Source organism: Danio rerio, chromosome 11 (assembly GCF_052040795.2).
Source record: "Danio rerio strain M-AB ecotype USA chromosome 11, GRCz13ab, whole genome shotgun sequence".
In the NCBI taxonomy this organism is placed as follows: Eukaryota; Metazoa; Chordata; class Actinopteri; order Cypriniformes; family Danionidae; genus Danio; species Danio rerio.
In genome coordinates this window covers 27771422-27796217 of record NC_141031.1, presented here as the reverse complement: position 1 = coordinate 27796217, position 24796 = coordinate 27771422, and the positions used below count along the sequence as shown (strand labels likewise).

General features: G+C 37.5%; 2 protein-coding genes across 4 annotated transcripts in view; one reads left to right on the top strand and one right to left on the bottom strand.

Moving 5' to 3' along the window:
• Positions 1–10105, top strand: part of zhx3a (zinc fingers and homeoboxes 3a) — a 17222-nt gene extending 7117 nt beyond the window's left edge. For all 3 annotated transcript variants that reach the window (XM_087273727.1, XM_087273726.1, XM_087273728.1), the window contains exons 2-3: positions 2666–5738; positions 6218–10105. In XM_087273727.1, the coding sequence (XP_087129853.1) occupies positions 2827–5738; positions 6218–6251 (2946 nt within the window). In that variant the 5' untranslated portion in view covers positions 2666–2826 and the 3' untranslated portion in view covers positions 6252–10105. The remainder of the gene's footprint in view (positions 1–2665; positions 5739–6217) is intronic.
• On the bottom strand, positions 9499–24796 carry top1a (DNA topoisomerase Ia). The gene is given in 21 exon segments (NM_001044324.2): positions 9499–10992; positions 13798–13947; positions 14065–14159; positions 14284–14411; positions 14486–14600; positions 14694–14762; positions 16001–16186; positions 16404–16547; positions 16991–17135; positions 17216–17403; positions 17483–17605; positions 17708–17829; positions 18114–18229; positions 18423–18520; positions 18605–18686; positions 18896–18985; positions 19804–19850; positions 20011–20131; positions 20371–20467; positions 24226–24250; positions 24644–24796. Coding segments are annotated over 21 exon segments (2277 nt in total). The 5' UTR covers positions 24677–24796; the 3' UTR covers positions 9499–10889.

The window sequence follows — 24796 nt, the reverse complement described above, 5'->3', positions numbered from 1 at the left end:
TTTGAAGAAGGGTAATTGGAAATACACACAGCAATCACTCTATTACATATGGTGGACACTCGGATTAACAGTCAATACAAGATATTTACATAATTGTTAAAGCAAAACAGGAGGAAAAATGTGAACCACAGATGAACTTTATCCTAAAATGCTCCCGCACTGCCTGAAGTGTAGTGTGTGGAGGAGTGCACCACAAAGAAGAGGATTTTGGGGTGTGTGTGTGTGTGTGTGTGAGAGCACATAATCAAATAAAAGAGAATATGGCATGTAGGAATACAAACATTCCCTCAGCTTCAAAAGGCGTGTCTGTTTATAACAATCTTAACGCTTTATCATGAAAAAAAAACAACAACTTCTGAGCACATTTTGTTGCTGCGCAGAAAAAAAGCGATTTTATTTCAGCGGCTTTATGAAAGATATTCATGCTGTTGATATCTTAGAAGGCTTATTCGGTGTGGTCCCACATAATAAAGAACGTCCAGTCCGGGATGCTTCAGCCTTTAATCAATAACAATGAGAGAGGATGTTTTATTATGTAAGGCCTGTATTGCCAGACCTTTGGCTTCTTTCTACATTTAATACCCCGCATCACAATCTAAAATGTTTAAGCAGAGCCAGACTTATTAAATGTGTATCACGTAACGTGGTGTAATATTTAAGTTTTGAACTGCTCGAAAACGTAAATGTAGGTCAGCGTTGTTGTGCTAATTTTCAACCAAATCTACTGCATGCCTTGACTCCACAGGTTGCCGGGATAAAAAGGCCTCCGGTTTCGCCGCTAAAGCTACGAAAGCACTGAGACGCACAGTAGCAGGATAGACTGTTTTGTGTGAGACTGGTTCACCCCGGTGCTGAAACACGAGGCCTCTCTTTCTGAGTTCCCTTTTCAATAGCTCACTGTCTGGAAACCTCTTGTCCTGTGTCTAATCGCACGTCTCGGTTGCCAGATAAAGCATCCCATTCTTTGACGAGTGACCTGTTTTTTTTTATATAACATTTTTGAACCATCTCCTGCCTGTCCAGTGCTAATCAGGCTAGCAGTTTAAAATTTGGGTGGTATAGTCATTGAGATATTAATAAGTCTGTTATGGCTAACAATCATTTTGTTTGGTTAATATTTGCACAAATGGAGAGCAGATTTTTGAGAGAATAGTAGGTGCCCTTGTTCCTTCAGACGAACTCCATAACATTTTAACTCAGCTAGAACTCTTTAACAAATAGAAGTCACATATGCCGCACACATTTTAATTTCTATTCAGTCCAAGGTTTTTTTATACGCACAAATTTATACACAAGCAACTTTCTGAATAGTTGTTTTTTTATTCAGAGAAGTCTGGTGCAATTTCTGTAACCCTGATTCATGCCAGGGGTTAACATCCATTGATGAAATCTGAGTATCATGGACTCGTAAGCAGGCTGAACATACAGTAAATGCCCACGTCTGGATGCAGGGAACCGGGATTACAGCATAAGATGCTGGTGACCTAGTTTTATTTTTATTTATTTATTTATTTTTCTGGCAGGAAGGCAGCCGTCATGAGAAATAAAAGAGTCAGTTGCAAAAGAGTACGTCACGGCCATGTCTGGGAGCATTGTGTATTTTGGGCAGTGTTTTTTTTTTTATAAATATTTTTATTTAAAGACAGCTGGCCACAGTAAAAAAAAAAATATGTAGACACATGGTCCCTTACAATGCTTTCATCCAAAATGTAGACTGATGAAAGAGAAGGTCAAGGAAATGTAGAGCTAAACCCCCAATAGAAGTCTTAAACGGTTTAATTAATATCTTTTGCAGATCCATATTGCATGGAAATATAGTCCTAAATCATTCGATTCTTTCACCTGCTAATGTTTATTTGAAATATTAAAACTGCACAAAGAACATAAGAAATTTATGTGCTTTGCTATCAGCTTCCAAGATGGAGACAACGCATATTTTCATACATTTTTATAAAGCCAGATTTAAACACATTCATTTTGTAATTGTACTATTTGCTTAAGACATTTAGAATTGGCTAAATATTTCAAATATAAGAATCAATAAAAGATATTTAAATTTTTTTTTTTTGAAAACCGAACAGGCGGAAAAATGTGAACCACGTATGAACTTTATCCTGAAATGCTCCCTTGTGTAGCATGTGGAGAAGTGCAGCAAAAAGAAAAAAAGTGTGTGTGTGTGTGTGTGTGATTGAGAGAGAGGGAGAGAGAGAAAGGGAGAGAGAACACATGTAGAAATCACAGAGAACTGGGCTTGATGTGCGATGTAAGCCTACAAACAGTTACATTTTTGGAAACAAACATTTTTGGAGTATATTTATAACAAGAAACTTTATCTTGCTATCTGTTTATTTTAGGTCGCTTATAATGAAAATTTCTTACAGGCACATTTTGTTTATTTTAGCGGTTCATAAAAATGAGATTTTATTTTGGCGCAACAGTACCAACATTTCATTTTAATAGAGTTCTACTTGGCAAAACTAAGTCAAGAAAGGTTTGGTGTTCATATCAGTCATTTGATTTTAATAAACATGGTTGTATTAATAAGTGGTTGGTGGGAGCAATTCCATAAACTATCAAAAACTGTGATGCATATCCCATGCTGACATTAATTTCTATTTTGTGTCAGAGTGTTGTTATATCAAAATGTCATGTTTTCTTTCCTTAGGTTCACAGGGAGCTGTTACTTCACTCCCTTTAACAATGGGAAGTCCTGATAGCTGAAGATTTCACCAATTGCTGGTTCATCACGGCTGGTGATGATACCTCAACTCCACACAATTCCAGTATTTGTTTCTGACTCTTCACTCATCTGCACAATCCTACAATATGGCCAGCAAGAGGAAATCCACCGTTCCCTGTATGATTCCATCTAAAAGCAAGCACATGCGGGAGGACATCATACTGGGATGCTTGCCTGAGCTCCTACCCACAATACCTGAAGACAGCATCCTCAGTATCTCTTCAAAAGATGAGGATGCACAACGATTCCATGATCTCTCAAAAGCCGTGACGAAAACTTCATGCTGGGAAAGGGGAACATATAGCTGCCCTCTGTGCTGCTTTGAGTCCAGAGACTTGAACCTATTTCTTCATCATATGGACAGCTGTCACAAGGACTTTCATGCTCAACCAAACTTCTACTGCCTGTCTTGCAAGGTCTCAGCGGTGAAGTTTGAAGGTCTTGCTTTACATAACGCAAAATCACATCCTGAACTCCATACAGCGCACAAGAGAGTGTCCTTGCAAGTTACCAAACGAGATGGGGCTATTACAGTGGAGCAAAGCCTGTTTACAGAAGAGGATTTCAGTGAATCCGGAATATCCATTACCAAGACACCCATAATGAAAATGACCAAAGGGGGGCACAAAAAAATTGTCGTCTCCCATACTGTTGAGGTACATCGGGCTGAGCCTAGCATCGACAAACCCGCAACTGTAACCAATGGCACTTCAGTTAGGACCTTTCCCCTAACGACATCAACACATATCATTGGTGGCACTGGTGCCCCTCCAATCTATAAAATCCCAAACATCCCAAGAATGCATAACCGTGGTCCTCTGTGGAACTCTAATATGTCATCACCCGATTCAAATGCTGATCTCCCAAAGGTCATGATCCCTCTAAGTAGCATCCCCACCTACGATCCAGCTATGGATTTAAGCAGCTTTCTTAAGACATCCTTTGGTAAGTTCCCTTACCCTACCAAAGCAGAGCTCTGTTACTTGACAGTGGTCTCTGGCTTCCCAGAGGAACAGATCAAACTCTGGTTCACAGCCCAAAGGCTAAAGCAAGGTATTAGCTGGTCTCCTGAAGAAATCGAGGACACGCGTAGAAAGATGTTCAACACTGTATTCCAAGCCACACCGAAAACATCACAGAATCAGTTGCATCACAACATTTCCCAACACTGTGTTTCTGTCCAGTCTGCCACTTTGAGTTCTAACTATATACAACAGATACCAAAGGGAAGTGCAGTGGGTTGGAAAGGAGGGGTCATAGTCAGCCAGCCTAGCGTGACCCAGGCCACATCCCTTAAGCAGCAGCAGCCAGTGGTTCAGGCGCCACAGGTAAATATCCACCATGCTGTTATCACTAAGGAAACTGGAAATGAATTATCTTGTCGGACAACTGAGAACGGCAACAATGCAAGCCGAGGAGGTAGCGTTAGCAATCTTGGACACACTGGAAAAAGCGAGACTGGCTGCAGCTCATCCATCTTGCCTGGAGCTTCCAAAAGTCAGAACAGCAGTTATAGTGAGGGCAGCATCATGAATCTGACCAACATAGTCAGGAAAATTGACTGTCATGTCAATGACAGGAACGCAAATTGCACCAGCAAAACAAAAGCCAGTCCAACTTCCATTTATGGGCAACAGAAAGCGTCCAATAACACAAAAGAAAGCAGCTTTGCCACCACCAGCAAATATAACAACGGAAGCACTTATAAAAGCACCAGCCACATTTCTATTTGCACTAAAAGGGAGGGGAACATCTTAGACCACACCAGCAAAAGCAACACTGACACTAGTGTGATTTGTAGCAACAGTAACATAAGAACTGATGAGTTTTTACCACCCCTTACCCATACCCTGGTCCCACAGCCTGGAAGCATGGATCTATCCTTTGGTAAGAGTAAGGTTTTACCTGAGCTGCCAGGGACCCTGAAGCAAAGCTTTACTCATAACTCATTCCCTGAACAAAAACGCTTTCTTGCACCACAAGGTCAACCATACCACATACATACTTTGACAGACTCCCAGTCCGCTTTGGGGGGTTCATTTATCAACCTGCCCCAGAGCTCCCTCCAGTCTAACTCTGCAGCAAGCTCCCATATCCAAGATGAACCCAGTCAACACTCCTCTCCACCCCTTTCTGCTCCTCAGGAGCAACATTCTCCAAAAACCCTACTGGGAGCACCTCAGGTCCAGTCCACAGACATTACTGCCGTCCACTACAAGGAACAGGACCCCAAGCACTTACCTGCCTTAGACAAAGACTCTAAGCAATCAAGTTTTGATAAAGAAAGGTTCTACAGAAATGTAACGCAAAATGAAAATGAAGGAAGAGTTTCTGAAATGGACAGTGGAATTACAAACACATTTTACACCACTGACAAGAACGAGCATAGCAAAATAGTTAACACACTACATACCTTCACAAACGATAACACTAACAAGGCTAAACAAGCCATGCCGCTCTTAAGACAATACATACAAGAAGTGGACCAATGGGAAAGCAACTGCAACCATCTCGAAGAGTCAAACATGAGCCCAATGAAGATAAACGTAATATCGTTGAACAAAGATGAGAGTTTGTACAAGACCAACAGCAAACCGCCAATCTGCAAGCCGTTAGAGAGCTTGATCAGTGGCAACGATTCCAGTCATAAAGACGAATCTTCAGCATGGCATGAAAGCTTACGGCTTGTACCAGTGGATGCAGAACATCGCACAACTGATATAGGTAACAGCGAATCACACCAGCCAGTTAAACTTGTAGGTCTTGAAACCCAACAAGTCAAGCGAGATCTATGCCCGGAGCGGAAGAGTATTTTTCAGAGTCTAGACTCTGAAGCTCCCATGCTGCCAATGAAGAAAAAATCACAGGAGGCAATGGCGGAGTTAGACAAGTCAACCACAGGAGAACAAGATTACTGGGAGATTAAGGATGACGAGCATCAGCAACCAATGGGAAACCAGAGTTTGAGAGGGCATCAAGCACAAGACAGTCAATCAAGGTAATGGCTGATGGACTTTTGATATTTGAGAGAAATAAACAGGCTAATTCTGAACGTTCCCCCAAGAGACCTGTTGTCATTTTTCTAGTAACTGTCGACTACTCTTGGATTGTCACTTTGTTTAAGGTAATCAAAGTAGCGGCAATTTTAAAACGAGCTCAATTGTTAATGGTGAATTAAATTATGTGCATATTAACAGTTCTTGCCCTTTTGATCAACAGATTTTTGATACAGTGTTTTGAATTAGTCACTGGCGCACGCTCATGATTATGTGCTTTATTTTAAAAAAACAAAAAAAGAGGCTATTTTTGGCGTTAGCGAAGGCGCAGCTAATGAATTATAGATTTACTCAAAGTGTGTCTTAACGTGAATAAATGATGAAAATCATGTGTAGCAAAGTGCTGGACTCTGAGATCTTTTGGTGTGATGCTGTCGGTCGTGTTTGGGCTGGTCTTACATGTCTTTCTCCTCCTCTACAGGGACTGTCTGAGAGGAGAGCTTCTGAAAGTTTAAGGACTTGGCTCCGCAAGCCGAAGAGGCAGAGGATCCCGTATTCATCCTGAACATTACATTTCTTGTTTTCTTTACATATGACAGCAGATGAGATTGTAAAACATTCGTGATGGTCAATGGACTTGTGGAGTTTTGGGCCGATCCAGAGAGTAGCCGCTACAAATGTAGATCCGATTCGATTTAGGTAAACTCTGTGTAGGAAACTATGATGTATATGCTTGAAACTGCACTATCGAGGGTGTACTGGACGTTAGGAATGTCAGTTAGATATTGTGATACTTTGTTATATGTCAGATAATCAGCACTTCTGCAATGCCTTGGGTTTTTACCGTTACCCGTTTTCATTTCTTCATGTCCAGATCAAACAAGTTCTCCATGGCGCTTTTTCTTTTTTTTTTTTTTGGTTTTTCCACAAAGCATCGAGCAGTTAGCGACAAATCATGCACTATAACTCGCTTTAGTGGTGTCTGTCTGCACACACAACCCAATTGGCCAGACATTGCCTTAAACATCACCTTTCTATTTCTATGACTGGCTGCACAAACAAGCTTTTCAGCAACTGTGTTGATGTGTGTATAAATTGGGGATTTAAAATCCCAACAGAACTGCTGCTATATCTTCGGAAGTGTTTTGTTTTTTTATAAGCATTAACAAGACTATTATATGTGAAAAGCTTGCAAAAGAAATGTTAATTTATGGTGGAGAAAGTTTAAAACGGTTTGCTTATCCGATGGGGTATTACAGTTCTCACAGACAGTCAGATAAAGTGCTCTGCTAACTGGATATTCCCTGTGTTTGAGTTGGGCTACGATATATATATATCTATATATATAGTATATCTACACACACACACACATTATGCATCATTTATATGCTGCTAAGTTCAGACCATCCAAAGTGAATAACAGGTGCTTTTCATCCCGTATTATTTGCATTTGTATCCAACGTGGTTTCTCTTTAAAAAAAAAAAAAGTTAACACATAAAGATAACATCTGGACTTACAGTATTACCTTCCCGTCAGTTCCCATTGTGCAGGTCTGTCTAAAAGAACACAGTGCACTGGAGTGTTATCCTTTCTACACATTACAAATCTTTTGGTAATAAATGGAGAATGTCAGATTTAAGAAATGGCGTCTTGAATGCATTTCATGCCACTGAGAGTTATACACAATGGCTTGGCGAAGAAACTTCCAGCGCAGAGGAACAGACGCACGATTGTTTGGATTTGCGTTAATTGCGGATTTTTGTGTTAAAATGAAGCACATGCAAATGTCCGACGGCGCAGAGAGCGAGAAGAAGAGAAAAGGCCATCTCTGGGGAATAAATGATTAGAATAGTTTTCTGAGCAAAAGAGTCACTGAGAGGTCCTGGGTGCGCTTCTCAAAAGGAGTGAAACCTTGCCTAAATCTACAGCTTGGCTTATGCATCATACAGGCCGTTCTTCCAACACAAACAGGCAGGGGCTTTTTTTTACGCTCCCCCTCCGAGCTCTTCCTGAGGCCGCTTCTCAAAGCTCGCTTCACGCGCTTCTGGGAACACAGGAACTTTTTCAACCCATTATTTGAGGGATAATGCTTATTAAGCCGCCTCTGCTGCGGTTTGTGTGGCTCTCAAAAATCCAAATCTTTTAATGTATTTTAATGCCATTAAGGTACTATCTTTTTAAAGGGTCAGTAATATTTTGAGCTGGCTAGGAATTGTAATGGCACTTAATGGCATTTGAGTAGTTTATTTTAAGAAGCATATTTAAAATGTGAATAAAAATGCCAAAAACTGAAGAATTTTAACTAAAATATGTATTTTTCTCAGAAAAAAAACACCAAACAGCTAAAAATCTAAAGTGGTTGAAAATATGAAAACTATCAGCATAATTTTGTTTGCAGACAAAATGAGCATTTGTGAAAATAGTCTTTCATGTTTTTTCTCATTGTATGCTCCAAAATCTTTACCACACTGAAAAACTTTCAAGCAGCACTTCATTTAATTAAAAGCGCATCATTAATTTCAGTTAAATATTTTTTGTTTTATTTTTCAATTATTACACTCAAAGATGAGTCCTTGGACGTGCTAAAAAAACAAGTGGTTGTAAACAATTTATTTGGGCTGATTTTGAACAAAGTCTGTTGAACATTAACAAATTTTCATTTGTTTAAATTCTACAAATTTGTTTGCAACAATTTTGCAGACATTATTTCTTCAGTGTACTTTAAGTTCAAACGTAAATATAAATGTTTCTGATTAAGAGCTCAACTAAGAAAGATTTGTTTTGACCAATGTTATATTTTACCTACTCGTACAGGCCAGTGCATGTAAATTAAACTCAATATTCTGTTAATAAAATAATGCTGGGTTCCACATGAATCCTTCTTGTTGCCCAAACACAAATTAAGTTAACTTTAATTGGAATTGAAATTTAAGTAAAATCAACATAACAATTAAGTTGTCCCAAAAAAAAACCTTAAGAATTTTGTTGTTTCAACTAATTTTAATGTATTTAAAGAAGCAGCAATTTATTTATTTTTAAATGTGCATGTTTTGTACTTTCAAGGACTTAAATATCAAGGCAAATTATTTATTTTTCATCGGCTCAAGTGATGAAATTTGTATGTGAAACTATTGCCCTCCGTTTTTTAACAGGATGAATGAACATTTAATGCGAATTGTTAGTTTGATTAAAGCTATATCTCCTTGTTTAGAAGAGAATTTTAATTAATAGACTTTCTTCAAGACAAATACATTTTGTGCCAGCTTATAAAAAATTGCTTTTATTCAGATAGAAAAGATTAAGGCAACTTATTCATATCAATGATGAAAATTTTTTATAAACGGTAACAAAGCATATTTGTCTTGTTAAAGAAAGTCAATTCTCTTCTAATCAAGAATCTATAGTTTTAATCTTAACAACTCTTCCTATAAAATGTTTATTCATCCAACAAGAAGAATTTAGGGTAATGGTTCACATCTACAATTTGATCACTTGACCCAGTGAAAAATAAATAAGTTGCCATAAACAATATTTTCTTTCATTGGGTCAAATGCTAAAATTTAGACATGAAACCATTACCCTAAATTATTTAAATAGGATGAATGAAAGCTTTTTCCAGTCCAAGATGCAGCCCATAAAAAAAAGAAAACAATACTGGATTATATGAAAGATTTTAGTTTGTTTTGAGGTTTGGACTAAACAGCTAAGACCAAGAAAGCTCTTCATCTGAAACAAACAAAAACAGCAGCAACACGACAGAGTTATGTTGTAGGATTTTATTTTTTAAATAACCTACACTTGAGGAAAAAGAAAATAAAAAAAGAAAGAAAACGTGATCAGAGGTTATGGCATGAGCTCGATAAGTTGGAAAAGGTTACATGGCTGCCACTAACAACATTTGATTTCATACTGGAGTGAGGGGAAAGAAAAATCAAAAGAAAACAAGATGAAGAGTGTTAAAAGTCCATGTTAAAATAAGTCTATTCTTAAAATCTTGACACAATTACAAAATAAAACAGCTTTAATCATAACAGACTGTTTTTGGCAAAGTTGATTTCCCTCACATAACCCATCTGAAACAAACCCCTTTCGCCAAACCCTGAAATAACACATCCTAATAGTGAAATCTTCAAGTAACAGATACAGGAGCTTCGCTTTTTTTTTTTTTTTTTTTTGTAATCTTTTTCTTTTTTTAATGTTTTATCTTATGGAAACAGTCATTACACATTAAGTTAAACCCAGATTGAGACTCAAAGCTGTAGGATACTGGAGACAAAAGTGTGGGGGGAAATAACTGGTTCACATTTACACTGGAAACAAGACCCTGATATAGAAGCTGTAAAAAAAAAAAAAAGAAAAAAAAGAAAAGGAATTCACATTCTGCATGTTTAAGGAAATATAATTGAAGCTGTAATCCCCTGCAGCTCATCCAAGCATCTTACTTTGTGGTCTGGATATCGTTTATACAAGAGTTTGAAAGAGAACAGTTCACGTAACACTCACTCAAACACACAGCTCTTCATGGTCATATTTCCCAGAAAATAATCACACCTGGTGTACACGTTTCTCTCCTAACAAGGCGTGTGGGTGTACTTAAGCGATTCTTTGATTTTTCTATTAAAATATAGAATTTATTTTAATACAGGAGGGCTAAAAATACAGCAAAACTAAAACTGAAAGGATCCACAAAGCGAGTCGTAGTTGAATACAGTAGCTAGAGGACCACGCAAGTTCAACGTTTTGTTTTTTTCCCCCCTGTGACATCCCCGGGCTCCGTTTGTCCAGAGCCCCGAGGGGGGAGACGGACAGACAAACAGTACAAGTGTTCAAAAAGGTTGAGCCGCTGATTCTCCAGTTTCTGGCTTGAGGACCATGCAACCTTGTGTACTTCATTCTCAAAAGAACGACCTGATAAAACCTACAAGATTACATGTCAAAGCCTAAAATAAAAACACAACTGATCAACGAAGAGAGAAACACAAAAGCCCGTCACTGAAATCATGACATTCAGGTCTCCTCTGGACACTACGCTCACTTCACATCTTTTCCCTCGTCAGGTTCTCAACCTGCTGGAAATCACTGACTAAAAGTATCTATTAAAAGAACATAAAAAGGATGTGGGTGAAGGGAGAAGTAAAATCTCAAACAAGATTTAAAATTCATAGTCTTTTTCAGCCATGTCAATCGCCCAGGCAAATTTCTCACGCTGAGTTTTGTTGTAGATCTTCTCTATCGGGATGCCGAACTTCTTACACCTGGAAAGACGGACATGAAACATTTTTAATTGATGGTCTGCATCATTTCACCTACACATGAAGCAGAGTGAAATTCTCCTCTCGGGCTCCTGCATGCAGCTTCAGTAATTATATCTTAATAGCAACGAATAGATTCTTTTCATGGCCTTAAAGTAAATTAACTGAACAAACACAGGAGGAAATGCTCATTTCAGAAGAAAACTTTCAGATAGCAGTGCACTTGACATGGCTTCTGAACTCTTCACATTCAGTCCAAACTGTTGTTGCACCTCTTAAAGCCCTTTCACACTGCGACGCAAGCATGCTCTTCAATCAAAACAACAGATCCCTATGGAGGTTTTCACACCAGGCTTCACCATATCACAGCACAAAGCAACATTTTGGGCTTTTTGACCGGTGCTTCAATTTTGTTCCCCCATCAGCGTGTGATGAAATGAGCGACCCAGTTAGATTTGAGCTTTGGGTCAAGTGGTCAAAGCTCCAGAAGCACAGGTGAGACTGATGGGGATTCAGTTTGAAAACTAATGCCAAAGACAAGAGTTCAGACAAAGAATAGACGCCAATTGTTTATTAAACTTGGTGTGGTTTTGATGAATTCTCTGATAAGTCAAAAGTCATAATAACAACAACAACAACAAATGAAAATGATTTTTTTTTTTTTTATTCGGTCGTATCTATTGCAACATAATTAAAAATTCACTATATGAGCTGAATAAATATGATTGATTGGGATGATTCTGTGGGAAAGTGTATAAAATATAATGAAATCTACGAGCACAGATACTAACAATAAAAATAAAAAAAAGATACTAATAGTGTTTATTTTTTAAGAGTTGTTAAACTGTATTCAGGTGTACAATAACTGAATAATCAAATGTAAATTAATACTGCATAGTCTACGTTTTATAAAGAATTCCATAAATTCAATCGTAAATTTGTCAAAGACACAAATGGTACAATTTCTTATGCCTAAATGCTTTTAAACCCCTCACAGTCACAGGCATCAAAAAACAAGGCAAAACGATCAATTATAATCCAGACTCAACATACTTGCGATGTGGCTATTGAATGATCACATTGCAACATCAATGCTGAAACGGAATATTTTGCAGCCCTAAAAAATATTATTATTATTAAGCAAAAAAAAATTTACAGAGAAAAGGGATAAATTTCATTATTTAAAGCACTAAACATTACAGCTTTAAAGTGAAGAACCAAAGACTTTTGATGATTGCATGTCTGTATGTGGTAGGGGTTAAAAGCCAAAATGAAGATATAATAATAATAATAATAATAATAATAATAATAATAAAGTATTTAATATACATTTTGTATTTATAAAATTTATAAAGTGCCAAATAAAACAGAGCAACAAGCAACAACAAAAACCAGCAGATACCCATGTTGATGAGTGCATGCGTTTCAGAAGGCATCTTCAACTAATTTGAAATGAGCAGACATTTATACACATCATTATTATGGAGGAGAAACATGCAGGCACTGGACAAGGCTGACACTTTGTAGTGCACATTAGGCATGGGATGATAACCGCTTTCAAGGTTGACTGTAGTTTGGAATGGTCAAGATTTTAAAACCGCAAACGTTTTCTGTTATACTATTCAGAAGGTATGTGCAAGTTTGTTATTTACATGTTTTTCACAACTATTTTATGTAGTTTTTTAGGGCAACTAAATCTCCAGCAGAACAGGAACCTCCACATCAAAAGCTACTGGTCCAAAGTATTTGAAATGTTTCTTGAAAGAAAATATATTGTGTTCAATGAGGGAAAGAAATGTTTTTTTACCCAGACATTTATTTAAAAAATTAATTAATTATTCTGAAGCAATTATCACAATACCGTATAATATTTTTATCCAAGGATAACATACCATCAGAATCACTCACAGGCCCATGCCTAGTGCACATACACAGTACAGCAGCATGATATAGTTTTAGCATTGATATCATAATGTGTGCATCTTCAGCAGTCAGATTGCAGGATCTGTTGATGCATGTTGAACTGGGATTATATTGTTTTGTCTAATAATATAATAGGATTATATTTTACCATAATAGAGCAAAAGTTTTTTATTTGCATGTTTTTTAAGGCCTGTGACTGTATATGAGCATATCAAGAGTTTAAATCAATCAGCCACAGGAAATTGTACCATTTGTAACTTTAATAAGAATTATTTTATTTAACATAGGCATAACTGTTTCCAAGGTTTACCACGGTTTGCAACAGTCAAGGTTTTAAAACTGGCACATTTTTTGCTATTCCGTTCCTAAGGTATATGAAAGATTTGTTTTACTTGACTTTTTTTGTTGTTGTTTTTAATGGACAACAATATCTTAAAGCAGAAAAGATGCTAAGTGCTGTATTAAATTGTGTGTTTTTGAAACTGAAGACAGCAGAAGTCAATGATTGATTTGAACTGTTTAGCCCGACAAGTTTACGGTTCAAAAATATAATCACCATTTCTCAAAATAAAATATAGTGTGTACTAAAGGGGGGGAAAAGTTTTTTACCCAGACAGTTAAAAAAATATATTTATTTTAGAGCAGTAATCACAATACTGTGAAACATTCATATTTTTATCATACCGTCAGAATCTTATACTAGCCAATGCCTAATTCAGTACTACACAGTGCTATTTTACATTTGAGTGTTAAATATCTCTACCTGAATTCTTAATAAATAGAGCTACTCAAGCCATCTGCTGAAACTGTTTTCACGTCACAACATGTAAATCAGATTTTTTTTTTTTTAACAAATGGATGTGTACGGTACGGTGGTAATCTCACCAGGCTACAGAGATGCGTGGATCCAGGTAGTTGAGTTTGGAGGTCCCCAGAGCGATCTGTTTGTTCTCCTCGCGGTCGGTGGCCTGAACCTCCAGCTTCATCAGCTGCTCCTCCACCCTCTGAAGCGCTTTCTTCTTGGCCTCCACAGCTCTGCGTTGCCAAAAGAATCAACATTAAAGCAGAATACAATCACATACGAATGCACAATGAGCGACAAAGAGGCCAAATTCAGTTGGGCGCCCTTCAAGCAAATATTTTGACACTCACTTCTTGAATTTCTCATCTTTGCGTACTTTGGCGTCAGCCTTGGCACCTTTCAGCTCTCTTTTAGCTTCAACAAGCTGCTCCTTCTTTGCGTCAATCTGGTTTTAATGAACAAGTGAATGCGGGAAAGGCAAACATTTAGATGGTCCAACAGACCCTGCGCTAACAAAGAAATACCAGCATGAAGACAACAATAAGGACAAGTTCGCCAACGTCTCATACCTTGGTCTGAAGATTCTGCATGGACTTTTCAAAGGTCTTTGGTGGTGCCCTCTGGTGGTTACACAGGATGGCTACCGCTCGGTTGGCCCGATTGTAGGAGAGGATCTTCGCAGGAACATTATCTTCAGCTAAACAAACACACAAGCGTCACATATGATGCGTTTCCAGCAGCTCTGCTCAATCTGGTGCGTGCAGGACTTACAGTTAGTGAGTTCGTTCAGCTGCTGCTGTAGTGTGATGGAGGCGTTGTAAGTACGGAACACTTTAGCCGTAAGGCCGTCCATCAACTCCTGAAGATGCTTGTTTAAAATGGAGGTCTGCAAGATGGTTTACAATTAATGAGATGCATTCAGAATTGACATTCTCCTCTGCATGCCATAAATAACAGACTGGTGAAAGTGACTGCTTACATTGAGACGGTCAAAGAGGTCATCCTCTGGCTCCTTGTCCTCCATGAAAAGCTGGAGATTTTTGAAAACCTGTAACATTTAAAAGGGATTTTACACAAAAGGCAGAAGCAGAACACACGACCATGCTAATCAATAGCCCTCAGATGAGAAGATTTCAATTTGTACTAGGGCACAGTAAACTGGTGAACATTTGATTCGCGCAGAGCCTTTCACAAACTCAAGGACAGTTGAAGAGCACAAAAGACCACAACCCCAAACACACACAAAAATTGATTGCAAACAGCAAAACCTGGCATAAATTGATGACTGACAAACAAGACGCAATGAACATGGAGATGCAAGTAAACGTGTTGTGCAATCAGAGACAGAACATCACGCAGACCTGAGGGAGATCACAACATCTTGGTACACCTAGAAGCATTTACAGCCCGTGTAGGACAATCAAAACTTACTAAAAAGCTAATATCTGGGTGACGAAGGTCTTAAGTGTGTGCGCAACAGCATAACAATGGATCAATTCAGCGGAGTATCGTGGTGCTAGACCGTGACAAGCTTTAAAAACTGTAATTAGGACTTTATTGCATGCGATTAGTAACCTGTGAAGTTGCTGGCGAATGGACTTTTTGGTTTAGGGACACGGGCGGCAGAGTTTGGGATATATTAGCTCTGTTCCAAAACCTAATGAGATGCCTCAGGCAGCATCTTAACTGAAAAGGAACCTCGTAAGTGACTGATTTGGAACGCTCTACATCAGCAATCTGCGCACCACACAAGAGCACAGCGGACCTCTGGGTAATCTTTTCAATATTGAATCAAGCGTTTATAATTCAACATTTACTCTGCCTCATACACCATCTCAGATAGACTGAACTTTTTTGCAATTCTTAAAAATAATTGTAAAATAGAGGTTTACGTTACTAATCAGCTTAAAATTGAATCAATTGAATGTTTAATCATTTCAAAACAAATAAAGATGATTTTACATTTTAAATGCATAAGAAAATAAGAAAAAACAGCTTAACATAATTTTATTAAATAATACTGGTTTAATTCATTAAATGCACTATAATTCAGTGTAAATTTTTAAGTACTGGCATCAAATATATGAACCAATGTTTGTATGAAAAAATCACTGTTGTAGATTAATTTGGCACAAGGTTTTATTTTTGATCCACAGCCTTAAATTAAACAAACCTCCTTCACATGTGTATTTTTTTATACCCTACAATATTTCCCCTGTAGGCAACTCGCTAGATATTGAAACAGAGCAAATGTAATACAAGAATAAGATAAAATCAAATACTTACCCTCTTCTCTACAGGGACCTTGTTGTAGTATCTAATGGAGTCTTTACCAAGAAAGTCAAACTCCACCACAAACTCCTGGCCGTCCATCTCTGGATGCAGAGTGAGATGCTCCACTCGAAGTGAGCAGCAGCCCACTGTGTCAGCAGTCTCTCCTTCCTCCTTTTCATTACCTGCTCTCAAAGCCAGCTACACCAGAGAAATACAGAGATTCATAACACTGTTCTGCTTTTCAGCTTCTGCTTTAGCTCAAAAATTTCACAGCAAACGTACACCCATTGAAATGTTAGTAACTGAACCAAACGCTTTAAGTGCTTTTAAAGAGGAATTCTGAATTAACCTATTCATCACATGCTTTCAGGGTCATGAGCCTGACATGAAGGATATTACATTGAGGCATGCAAACCTTGTCAATGAAGTAAAGAGCAACAGCACGCTGTCTGATCTTCATTTCTTTTGATTTCCAGTCATCGCGGTACTGCGAACGGATCCGATCCACACATTTCTTTAACCGACGGGCTGTTTCATATTTCTGCCAATCCTTCTCTCCCTGTAAGAAAACAATGAGGTTTGCACTGATATTAAAGGTCTAGCCAACACTGATCATTTTCTCATTAAGGCATTAAGAAGAATAAATGAAGATTTAATTTATGAATCCAAAAAAATATATATCTACACCTAGCAAAGACTAATTTATTGACAAACACATGCATTTCAAATAATTGCTGAAATAATGGTTTCCACAAACATGCAGCAAAACATTGAAAACCAATTCAGAAAATTAAGATTTTCTCTAAAATCTTATTCAAAACTATAAGGTATATAACTAGACAATATCAGATTTTCCAAAGTAAATTAATAGATAGAAACAGATGAGGATTTCTGAAACAGCATAAAAAAAATTATTATGCTACATTAAATAATCTTAACATGAGAAAAATCATTGGTTTAAATCAGTACACAACTAACTGTATTGGGATAGTGCTAGTTCACCTTGATCCTCGAACTGGGGTTCAGCATGATGTATTTGATGGAGCCTTGGATGTTTTCGGTCCAGGACACCAGCCATGTCACCTTGTTGTCATGACGTACCTCCTTCCACTTTGTCCCGGGAGGCGGTGTAGGATGTTTTGAGTCCCTAAAAGACAAAAAAAAAACTGATAAGAATTTTTTTTTCCACCAAGGGGGTGGTTTTGGGCTCTAATGAATGCTGCTTACTTGCTGCAGTTAATGATAATGTCTTCGGGTCGGATACGACGCTTCAGCATGCCCATTTTAGGATGGTCACCTCTTCCACGGAACAAGCCTGGAGGCTCAATTCGAAAGTTGGCAATGCGCTCTTTGTGATTGTCCATAATACAGAAGCCATACTCCTGCAGAATGCGTTCGTTCTCTTCTTTGATTTTCTGATCAAGAAAAAAAAACATTTGTGGTTTAAATATTATACCAGCAGAATGATTTCTTAATTTAGATCTCCAATCTCACCAGTTTTTCTTCTTTAGTCATTGCCTTCCTGGCTTCAGATTGAGCTTTGAAATATTCACTCATATTAGAGAAGTCACACTTATTTAGATCAGTGATTTTGGATTTCTCTTCAGACGTCATTTCCTAAAATGAGAAAACCATGCAGGATTAATCTAATAAAAAAATAAATAAATAAATAAAAAAGTGCCTTTGTAATAGCAAGAAACACTTTCCAAACAACGTTACCTTCCTCCAATCTTTAAAGAAGTTTTTACGAAAGATGTCTTTAGTGGTGTACTCGTGGTCCAACATTTTTGAGAAGAAGGTGGCCACCTCCTCTGCATTTGGGCTGAGTTTCATATGCTTCCCTGGTGACAGAACATAAAACCCATAAAAACCAGATTAAAAACAACAGCAATAGAGCAGAATCTATCTTAACAAAAGTTACTAAATCCACAATATCTAAATACTCCTCATGCAATGCCAATTAAAAAAGATGGACAATATAAAATTTTAGTTTGTTCATTTAAAGAGAAAAAAGGAGTGGTTTCAAACATTTGAAGATCTCACAGTCCGACTCCCGCTTCTTTAACAGTTTTGACAGATGGCAAACCCCCTTCTTGCACTTCAAGAGAACTATTGAAGGACATACCGTCATAATAAAACTTGACATTGCTGGGCAAAGGCTCATATGGTGGTGCAAAGACAGGTCCTTTGTGCTCCAGAAACTTCCATTTCACTCCATCTGTGTACCTTTCTTCCTCCCACCTAAATGGTATAAAAAAGCACAAAGAGGAAAGGAGGTAAACCAACATCCCAATGCAGGCAACCAAAATGGATCTGCAAAGTGCCGGAAAAAGGACATTTGTGATCAGCACCATATCCCCGAATAAAATCAAAACAGACTCAAGACAAGGAGTCAGCCTACAATTACTTGACCATCAGAGGATGTGAGACTAACCATTTCCACTTCTCTTCTGGCTCCTTTTTTGCCTTTTTCTTGCCATCTGTGGCAACTTCTCCTTTCTTGTCTTTTGTTTTCTTTTTGGGCTTTATGTCCTATGGCAAATCAAAAGATTCAAAATTACTGACACCTTGGAAAGTGTAATCTAAAGAGATAAGCCAGTAACTTCATTAGTTTACCTCTTCCTCCTGTTTCCGTTTCTTTGCTTTCTTTTCACTTCTGTCATCCTCAGTTTTAATTTTCTTGGGCTTGTAATCACCACTGAATGAAACAAAACAAAATGTCAAAATGCCTTGCAACCACACACACACCGTTCAAATACCAGACAATCACTGTCTCATTCACTCTAATGGTTACCATTTTAAACAAAGATTAGAGGAACAGGGAGCTTTCGTGACTACAGAGGATTGCAAGTTTGTTTTAATGTCACAAGTAAGTTCAAGATGTCCTGCAAACACAATGTCACTTACTCGTCATCATCCCGCTCTCTCTTCAGAGACTTCTCTAGTTTAGGAGAGTGATAGAAGTCATCGCTGTCAGGTTCAGATTTAATGTGAGGGCTGTGTGAAGGATAAAAACCATTATTCATTTTCTCACTCACATGACCAAATAAGAGAAGCCTTTTAAATTGGCTCAAGATAAATTCATGTTTCTATTTATGCGATTACATCCATTCTGTGGATCCTAAAAGGGATCTTATCATAAAGAAACACTTTGATTTCTCTTAAGAATGAAAACATACAGTAATTCTCCAAACCCTTCAGCATAAGGGTGATTTCCGCAACATTTAAAGATTTTTTTGTTGTAACACTGTTGCTCTTTTACATGACTTCAAGATTTTGGGTGGTGTTAAACCACAAGCATTTAGAAAAGTATACAAAAAGACATGCTCATTATGTGAATCATAACAACAGTAGCAGAATATTTGTTCTACAACATGTTAAACTACTGGCCAAACATAAATACACTGGGATTTTCATATTTTGTGAGGATGTGTTATGAACCTGACAATTTCAACAAATTGCTAAAGGACCACAATGTACCGAAAATGAAATGGTTATGTTAACATACATCCATCAACTGAAATAGCTTCATCATGGCTGACATCGGAACACAAAGCAAAACAATACGATTTTAAAATCATCCATTTTTCCCTGCTATAAATGTCAATTAAAAAAAAAATCAAAGACATGGAAGCACTTGAAGAGGAGTCATTCTCACTTTTAGGACAACCATTGCTTTTGACATTTGAGTGGCTTGTGTTTTGGGTCGACTGTTTACCTAACTTAAGTTATGACCCATTTAAGGGGTCTCTTATTATAGTGAAACTCAACTTACAGTTGCATCATTTTCAGTCACATTAAGGGCTCACGCTCACCTTGCGAATCCATTCTGTTTCTCTTTTTTAGGCCTGTCATCAGAAGACTTGAGGAAGGAAATGGAGAACAAAAAAAACAGAAAAAGGTCAATAACAGCACTCAATATTGTGTGAATCACAAAAGACTATTTACAACTCCTCCAGAGCCAGAGGATTGAGCTCAGATAAAACCGCTGCAATGTGAAAGTAAACGAGGATTCTGCCCACCCTTTCCTCCTTTCTCTTCTCTTTGTGTTTGTCCTTCTGCTTGTCTGAAGATCCATCTTTGAGCTTCTGCCTCTCTTTATCTTTATCTCTGTGCTTTTTTTCCGAGGAGTCCCTGTGTTCGCTGCCAAAATGCAATAAAACATGCCGTGATCTAATTGCCACAATGGCTTGGTCCATCAACAAAATCGGCTCCAAATAGATGATAGTGTTTACAAAGGAAGTTGCAGTAAAGCCAACATTCCTTCCTGTGGTCTGAACCCTAAAGGCCACACCCTGCTTATCAAACACACTCCATAAAGAGCAAACTGGGCTATAAACTGCCTATATATCTGCTGTAGGACAAAGTAGGAGACGTCATACCTGTTGCTGTACTTTGATTTCTCACGTTCTTTGTCTTTCTTGTGGTCCTTGTGTTTGTGTTCTTTGTCCTTGTATTTATCTTTGTGTTTGTGAGAATCTGCCAACAAAGAAATTAAAAATTAAGTAGCACATTCAAAAAGGAATGAACACCTGGTAACAAAAGTATGACCCTGAAACAGGAAAAACGAATTCAAAAGTGTTGTAAATCTGGAGTTAGACAGCATACAAATGATTTGATTCAGAAAGATGTACCCGTACACTGAAATAGTTTAGTGCTTTAGGTGAGCATAAATTAATCAAAAACAAGCAATAGCCCTTATAGAAAGCTACACCAGCAGATTTTGCACACACCTGAATGAGAAACGCATTTCAGAGAAACCTGTGTGAGCCTGCCAAACGCTGAAGACCATTTACAGACAACTGGTTTGAAATAAGTACAGCATGACACATTTAGGGTTGTCCTTGCTCGACCCACTGCAGACACATTGGTCACACCTTGTAGATTTTGGCACTTTACCTCTTGAGGTGAAATGTCCAGTTTTCACTCTCAGCTATGTATGGTGTTTATAAAGGGCCCCTTTCTGCACAGGGTCCAGCTAAGACTGTTTACTCTGAGAGGACTATTGCTTTAGGAAATGTGTAGGTTGGTGGGCTGGATTGGGTTACAAGAGGGCCACGCAGATCCTACTGACACTGTAGCGGACAGTGAAAAAGCTGGAGGTGTTTTATAACAGGCCTCCCAAAAGGCAAAAGCAAAATGATCTCCCTTTATTTTACGAAAACTAAAAGGAGGAATGAGAGTTGTACGAGAGTTTGGAATCCAAGCAAACTCAAATGTCATCCTTTAAGAGCACAGAAACAATGAACCTCAAGTTACAGTAAGATGCATTCAAGCATTAAGAGGGACAGAGTGCTCAGTTAGGACATGAAATCAAATCCTTTATCTTCCACAGTACGCATGAGCGCACTTCCAAACCCCACAACCCATCTAGATGTGTATTCTTAAACTCATATTCAGGTGTGCAGTAATCAATAATTGTGGTGCAACCTTCTCCCCTTATTTATAAAACAATAAAAATTCACTCTGCTCCAATCATTCACCATGTTCGTTTTGCCCTTCAGCAAAACACATGCACATCTGGGACTGTGGGACAACTTATTTGTGAACTGTACCCTCTAGTGGACAAGTTCATTGTCAGCAGAACTTACATGCTGGAAATGCATAAAAATAAAAAATGAACAAGTAATGAAGCTTGAGCCAATATAACTGATATAAGCCGTCTAACAAAAAAATAATTAAAAGGTAAAAGCTGGGTAAATGAAACAAATGAACACAAAATTAATCCTTCATCCTAAAATTACTTCAAAGTACATGCAAACCTAATGTAAAAACAGCCCTTGAACAGGACTGATGGGATGTGTTATTAAATATGTAATTACAGTTCAGTTTTCATTTATAATGCATTGTAAGCAGACAAACATTGTGTGCAGATACGCACAAAACCTGCAAAGCACAAAGAAACAATTTTCACGCTGTGTCACCGTTTATTAAATAGTCTAATTTTATTTGTGACAGACACTGATTTACTTTTTTTTTATCTCCCTATAGTGACAACCACAGTGGCATGGTGTGAACAGGCAGTTCATGTATTAGCACAGCAATGGTTAAATGCTCATAAACGCTCTGGAGGAAAGCAGAATATTCACCAGAAGCATCATGCTCAGAGTAAGAAATGGGGATGAAGGGAGCGGAGAAAAGGGTAAAATAAGATTTGAAATAAAAATATTTCATGAGATTACATGCATAATTATTTTAGGTTTTATTTTTATTTTGGAAACTCTGTGGCACTTTTAAAACACTGAAGCAGAAATAATTTGCCAACTCTCATATTTCCCAGTTGGCCAAAAAATTAATTATCAAAGTGCAACAAAACAGCATAATGGCTGGCTGTCAAGTTCAGCTGTGATTTTGCTTGGTAAAAAAGGAGCGAAGGAAGAAAAATATATTTGAACTTCCATTATTGTTTTTAATATCGATTTGAGTATATATAAAAAAACTACTACTAACAATATATAATAGACAGTGACCAAAATGTTACTAATGGCCTAAAAAAAAAGGAAATGAATTTATAGATTACACACTTGATTATCAGTTCTTGTGTCACAGAGAACTAAAATGTTACTAGGGCTGCGCAATATATCGTTTCAGCACCAATATCACAATGTGCTAATACTCAATATTCACATCTCAAGACATGCAATGTTGAGTCTGGATTATAGTTAACCGAGTGGCTACAGAATTGTATTTAATTACTGTATTTATACAGAATTCTTACTTTTTTTTTTTTACACATAAATTTCAACACAAAAACAAGATTTTACTTGTTTGTTAAGATTTTATCCACTGAGAGAATTTAGCTTTAAAAACTTTTTTTTTAATAAATTAAAAGTTTAAAATAAAACTATATTTTTACTTGAACTGAAAAGGTTTTGCTATTTGGACTAGAAATGAGACGAACCAAAGGAAGAAAAGCATTTTTTTGCATTGTGATAATTCAATTTCTGTACGTGAATACTGTTAGACTCCCCAGAAAACCAGCAAATAGAGCTCTTCAAACCAATATTTAATTGCAGAACCATAAAATATCACAATATCAGGTTTTTTCAATATTGGGTAGGCCTAGATGTTATCATTACACAATCAATACTCCTTTACGGTTAACAGATAATGCAGTTAGATCATGTGATCAAATGCAAGCACTACATTCTTAAATTTCTTCTCATTAACATAAAAACAACTAAACTGATCATAATGCATTAAATAATATACAAGTATTAAAATCTTTTAAACTGAAAATGTATAAAAAAAGGTCAAGTATTTTTCATTTTATTGTTTCATTGCCACCTCGGGTTAACAAGAACTTGTTATAGTAAAGTTATGGACCTAAAACGTTAACAGACATTTGGTGCATGGACAAAAGAAATGTGTCAGGTGTTAAAGTACTTTAGTTAATGCCATGGCAAGTTAAAACTATATAGAAAATGTTTTATTATAAGTTTTATGTAAAAACAAACAATTTATAATTGTGTAAATTGACAATTTATGTCTCTGAATGACCATGTTTTGAACCTGCATGACCCAACTGATCTGACCAATGACACTGTGAAATCAGGTTTAGGACCAATGAAATCCCTCATTAGCGGTTCGTTTAAGTTTACTAAATCTGGATGCAATTTTTAATTTTTTTTACGCATATTTAATTACAGCACACATCAAGACAAAAAAAACGTGCATCATAGCCAATTCCTGAATAATTACTTACTGATTTGATTTGTGAACATTTGTTTTATTTCATCACATTTTATCGATTTAAGATGTATTTGAGGTCGACATGTTTATTTTGGTGAGAGGATTCAGAACAGGTCACCCACGTTTCTCAATCCTTCGCCTCCATAATCACGTCGATGTGCACTTAACGTTCACTACACTCAGACCGCTAGACAGAGAAAAAGAAAATGGCGCAGAGACTAAGTCCTCAACCCCCAAAACCTCACTTTCACAAGCCTCGTTTGCTTATTGTCCATCTTCCAAAAACGCTCAAACGACGCCAACTGACAAATAATCTCTTTCTCTTTCGAAAGAGACATTTTTTGTTGGTTTTGAAGCATTGTAAAAGCGTTTTAAAAGGGCTCAATGTGAACAATAGGCGCTTGTCAGTGAGCGAGAGGGGACTTAGTCTCTGGGACGCCATTTCTGTCCTTAAAACTAACTGGTCGTCAAGCAAGCGTTAGAGGTTTAAAACGTATGAAATTGTATTTTAATCACAACGTGGCGATTAGACGAATCCCACTCACCATTATGTCTGGATCCCGAGTCGATCTGCGGAAAAACAGTGGTGTACAGTTAATGTTAAATCGTGCCATGTCAATAGGCTGCTAACTTTCAACTTGATGCTAGTCGGCGGTTAGCGCTCAAGCTAACAAGCCTGTTCATACAACAACGTTTAAATACCACCGCTGCGAGGGACAGAAGAGCATACAAAGTTTGTATTCCCAAAATGAAGTCTTTGATAGGGGACATTATTAAAAGTAAAGCCGCGAGTGATAGAAAATACTCCATTAACACAATCAAAGCCGACTTCCACTGTCTGTTAGCTTAGCATGCTGGTGGAAAACTGCCGCTGCGGATGGAATTTAAACAGCCGAGCTAGTGACTACAAAGCATCAAGAAAGAAAAAAGATAACTGACAACCACAAAGCACAAACACTTTACCTGGGAATCGTTGTGGGAATGGTCCCCACTCATTTTTATGGGTCTTGTTTTTAAAATAACACAGTTAAAAGCCTGTTAATATAAAATGCCGGCGAGGAGCTGTGGGCAGAATGAAGAAAGACACAGTTGTGTAACAGACCAAGCCCGAATTTC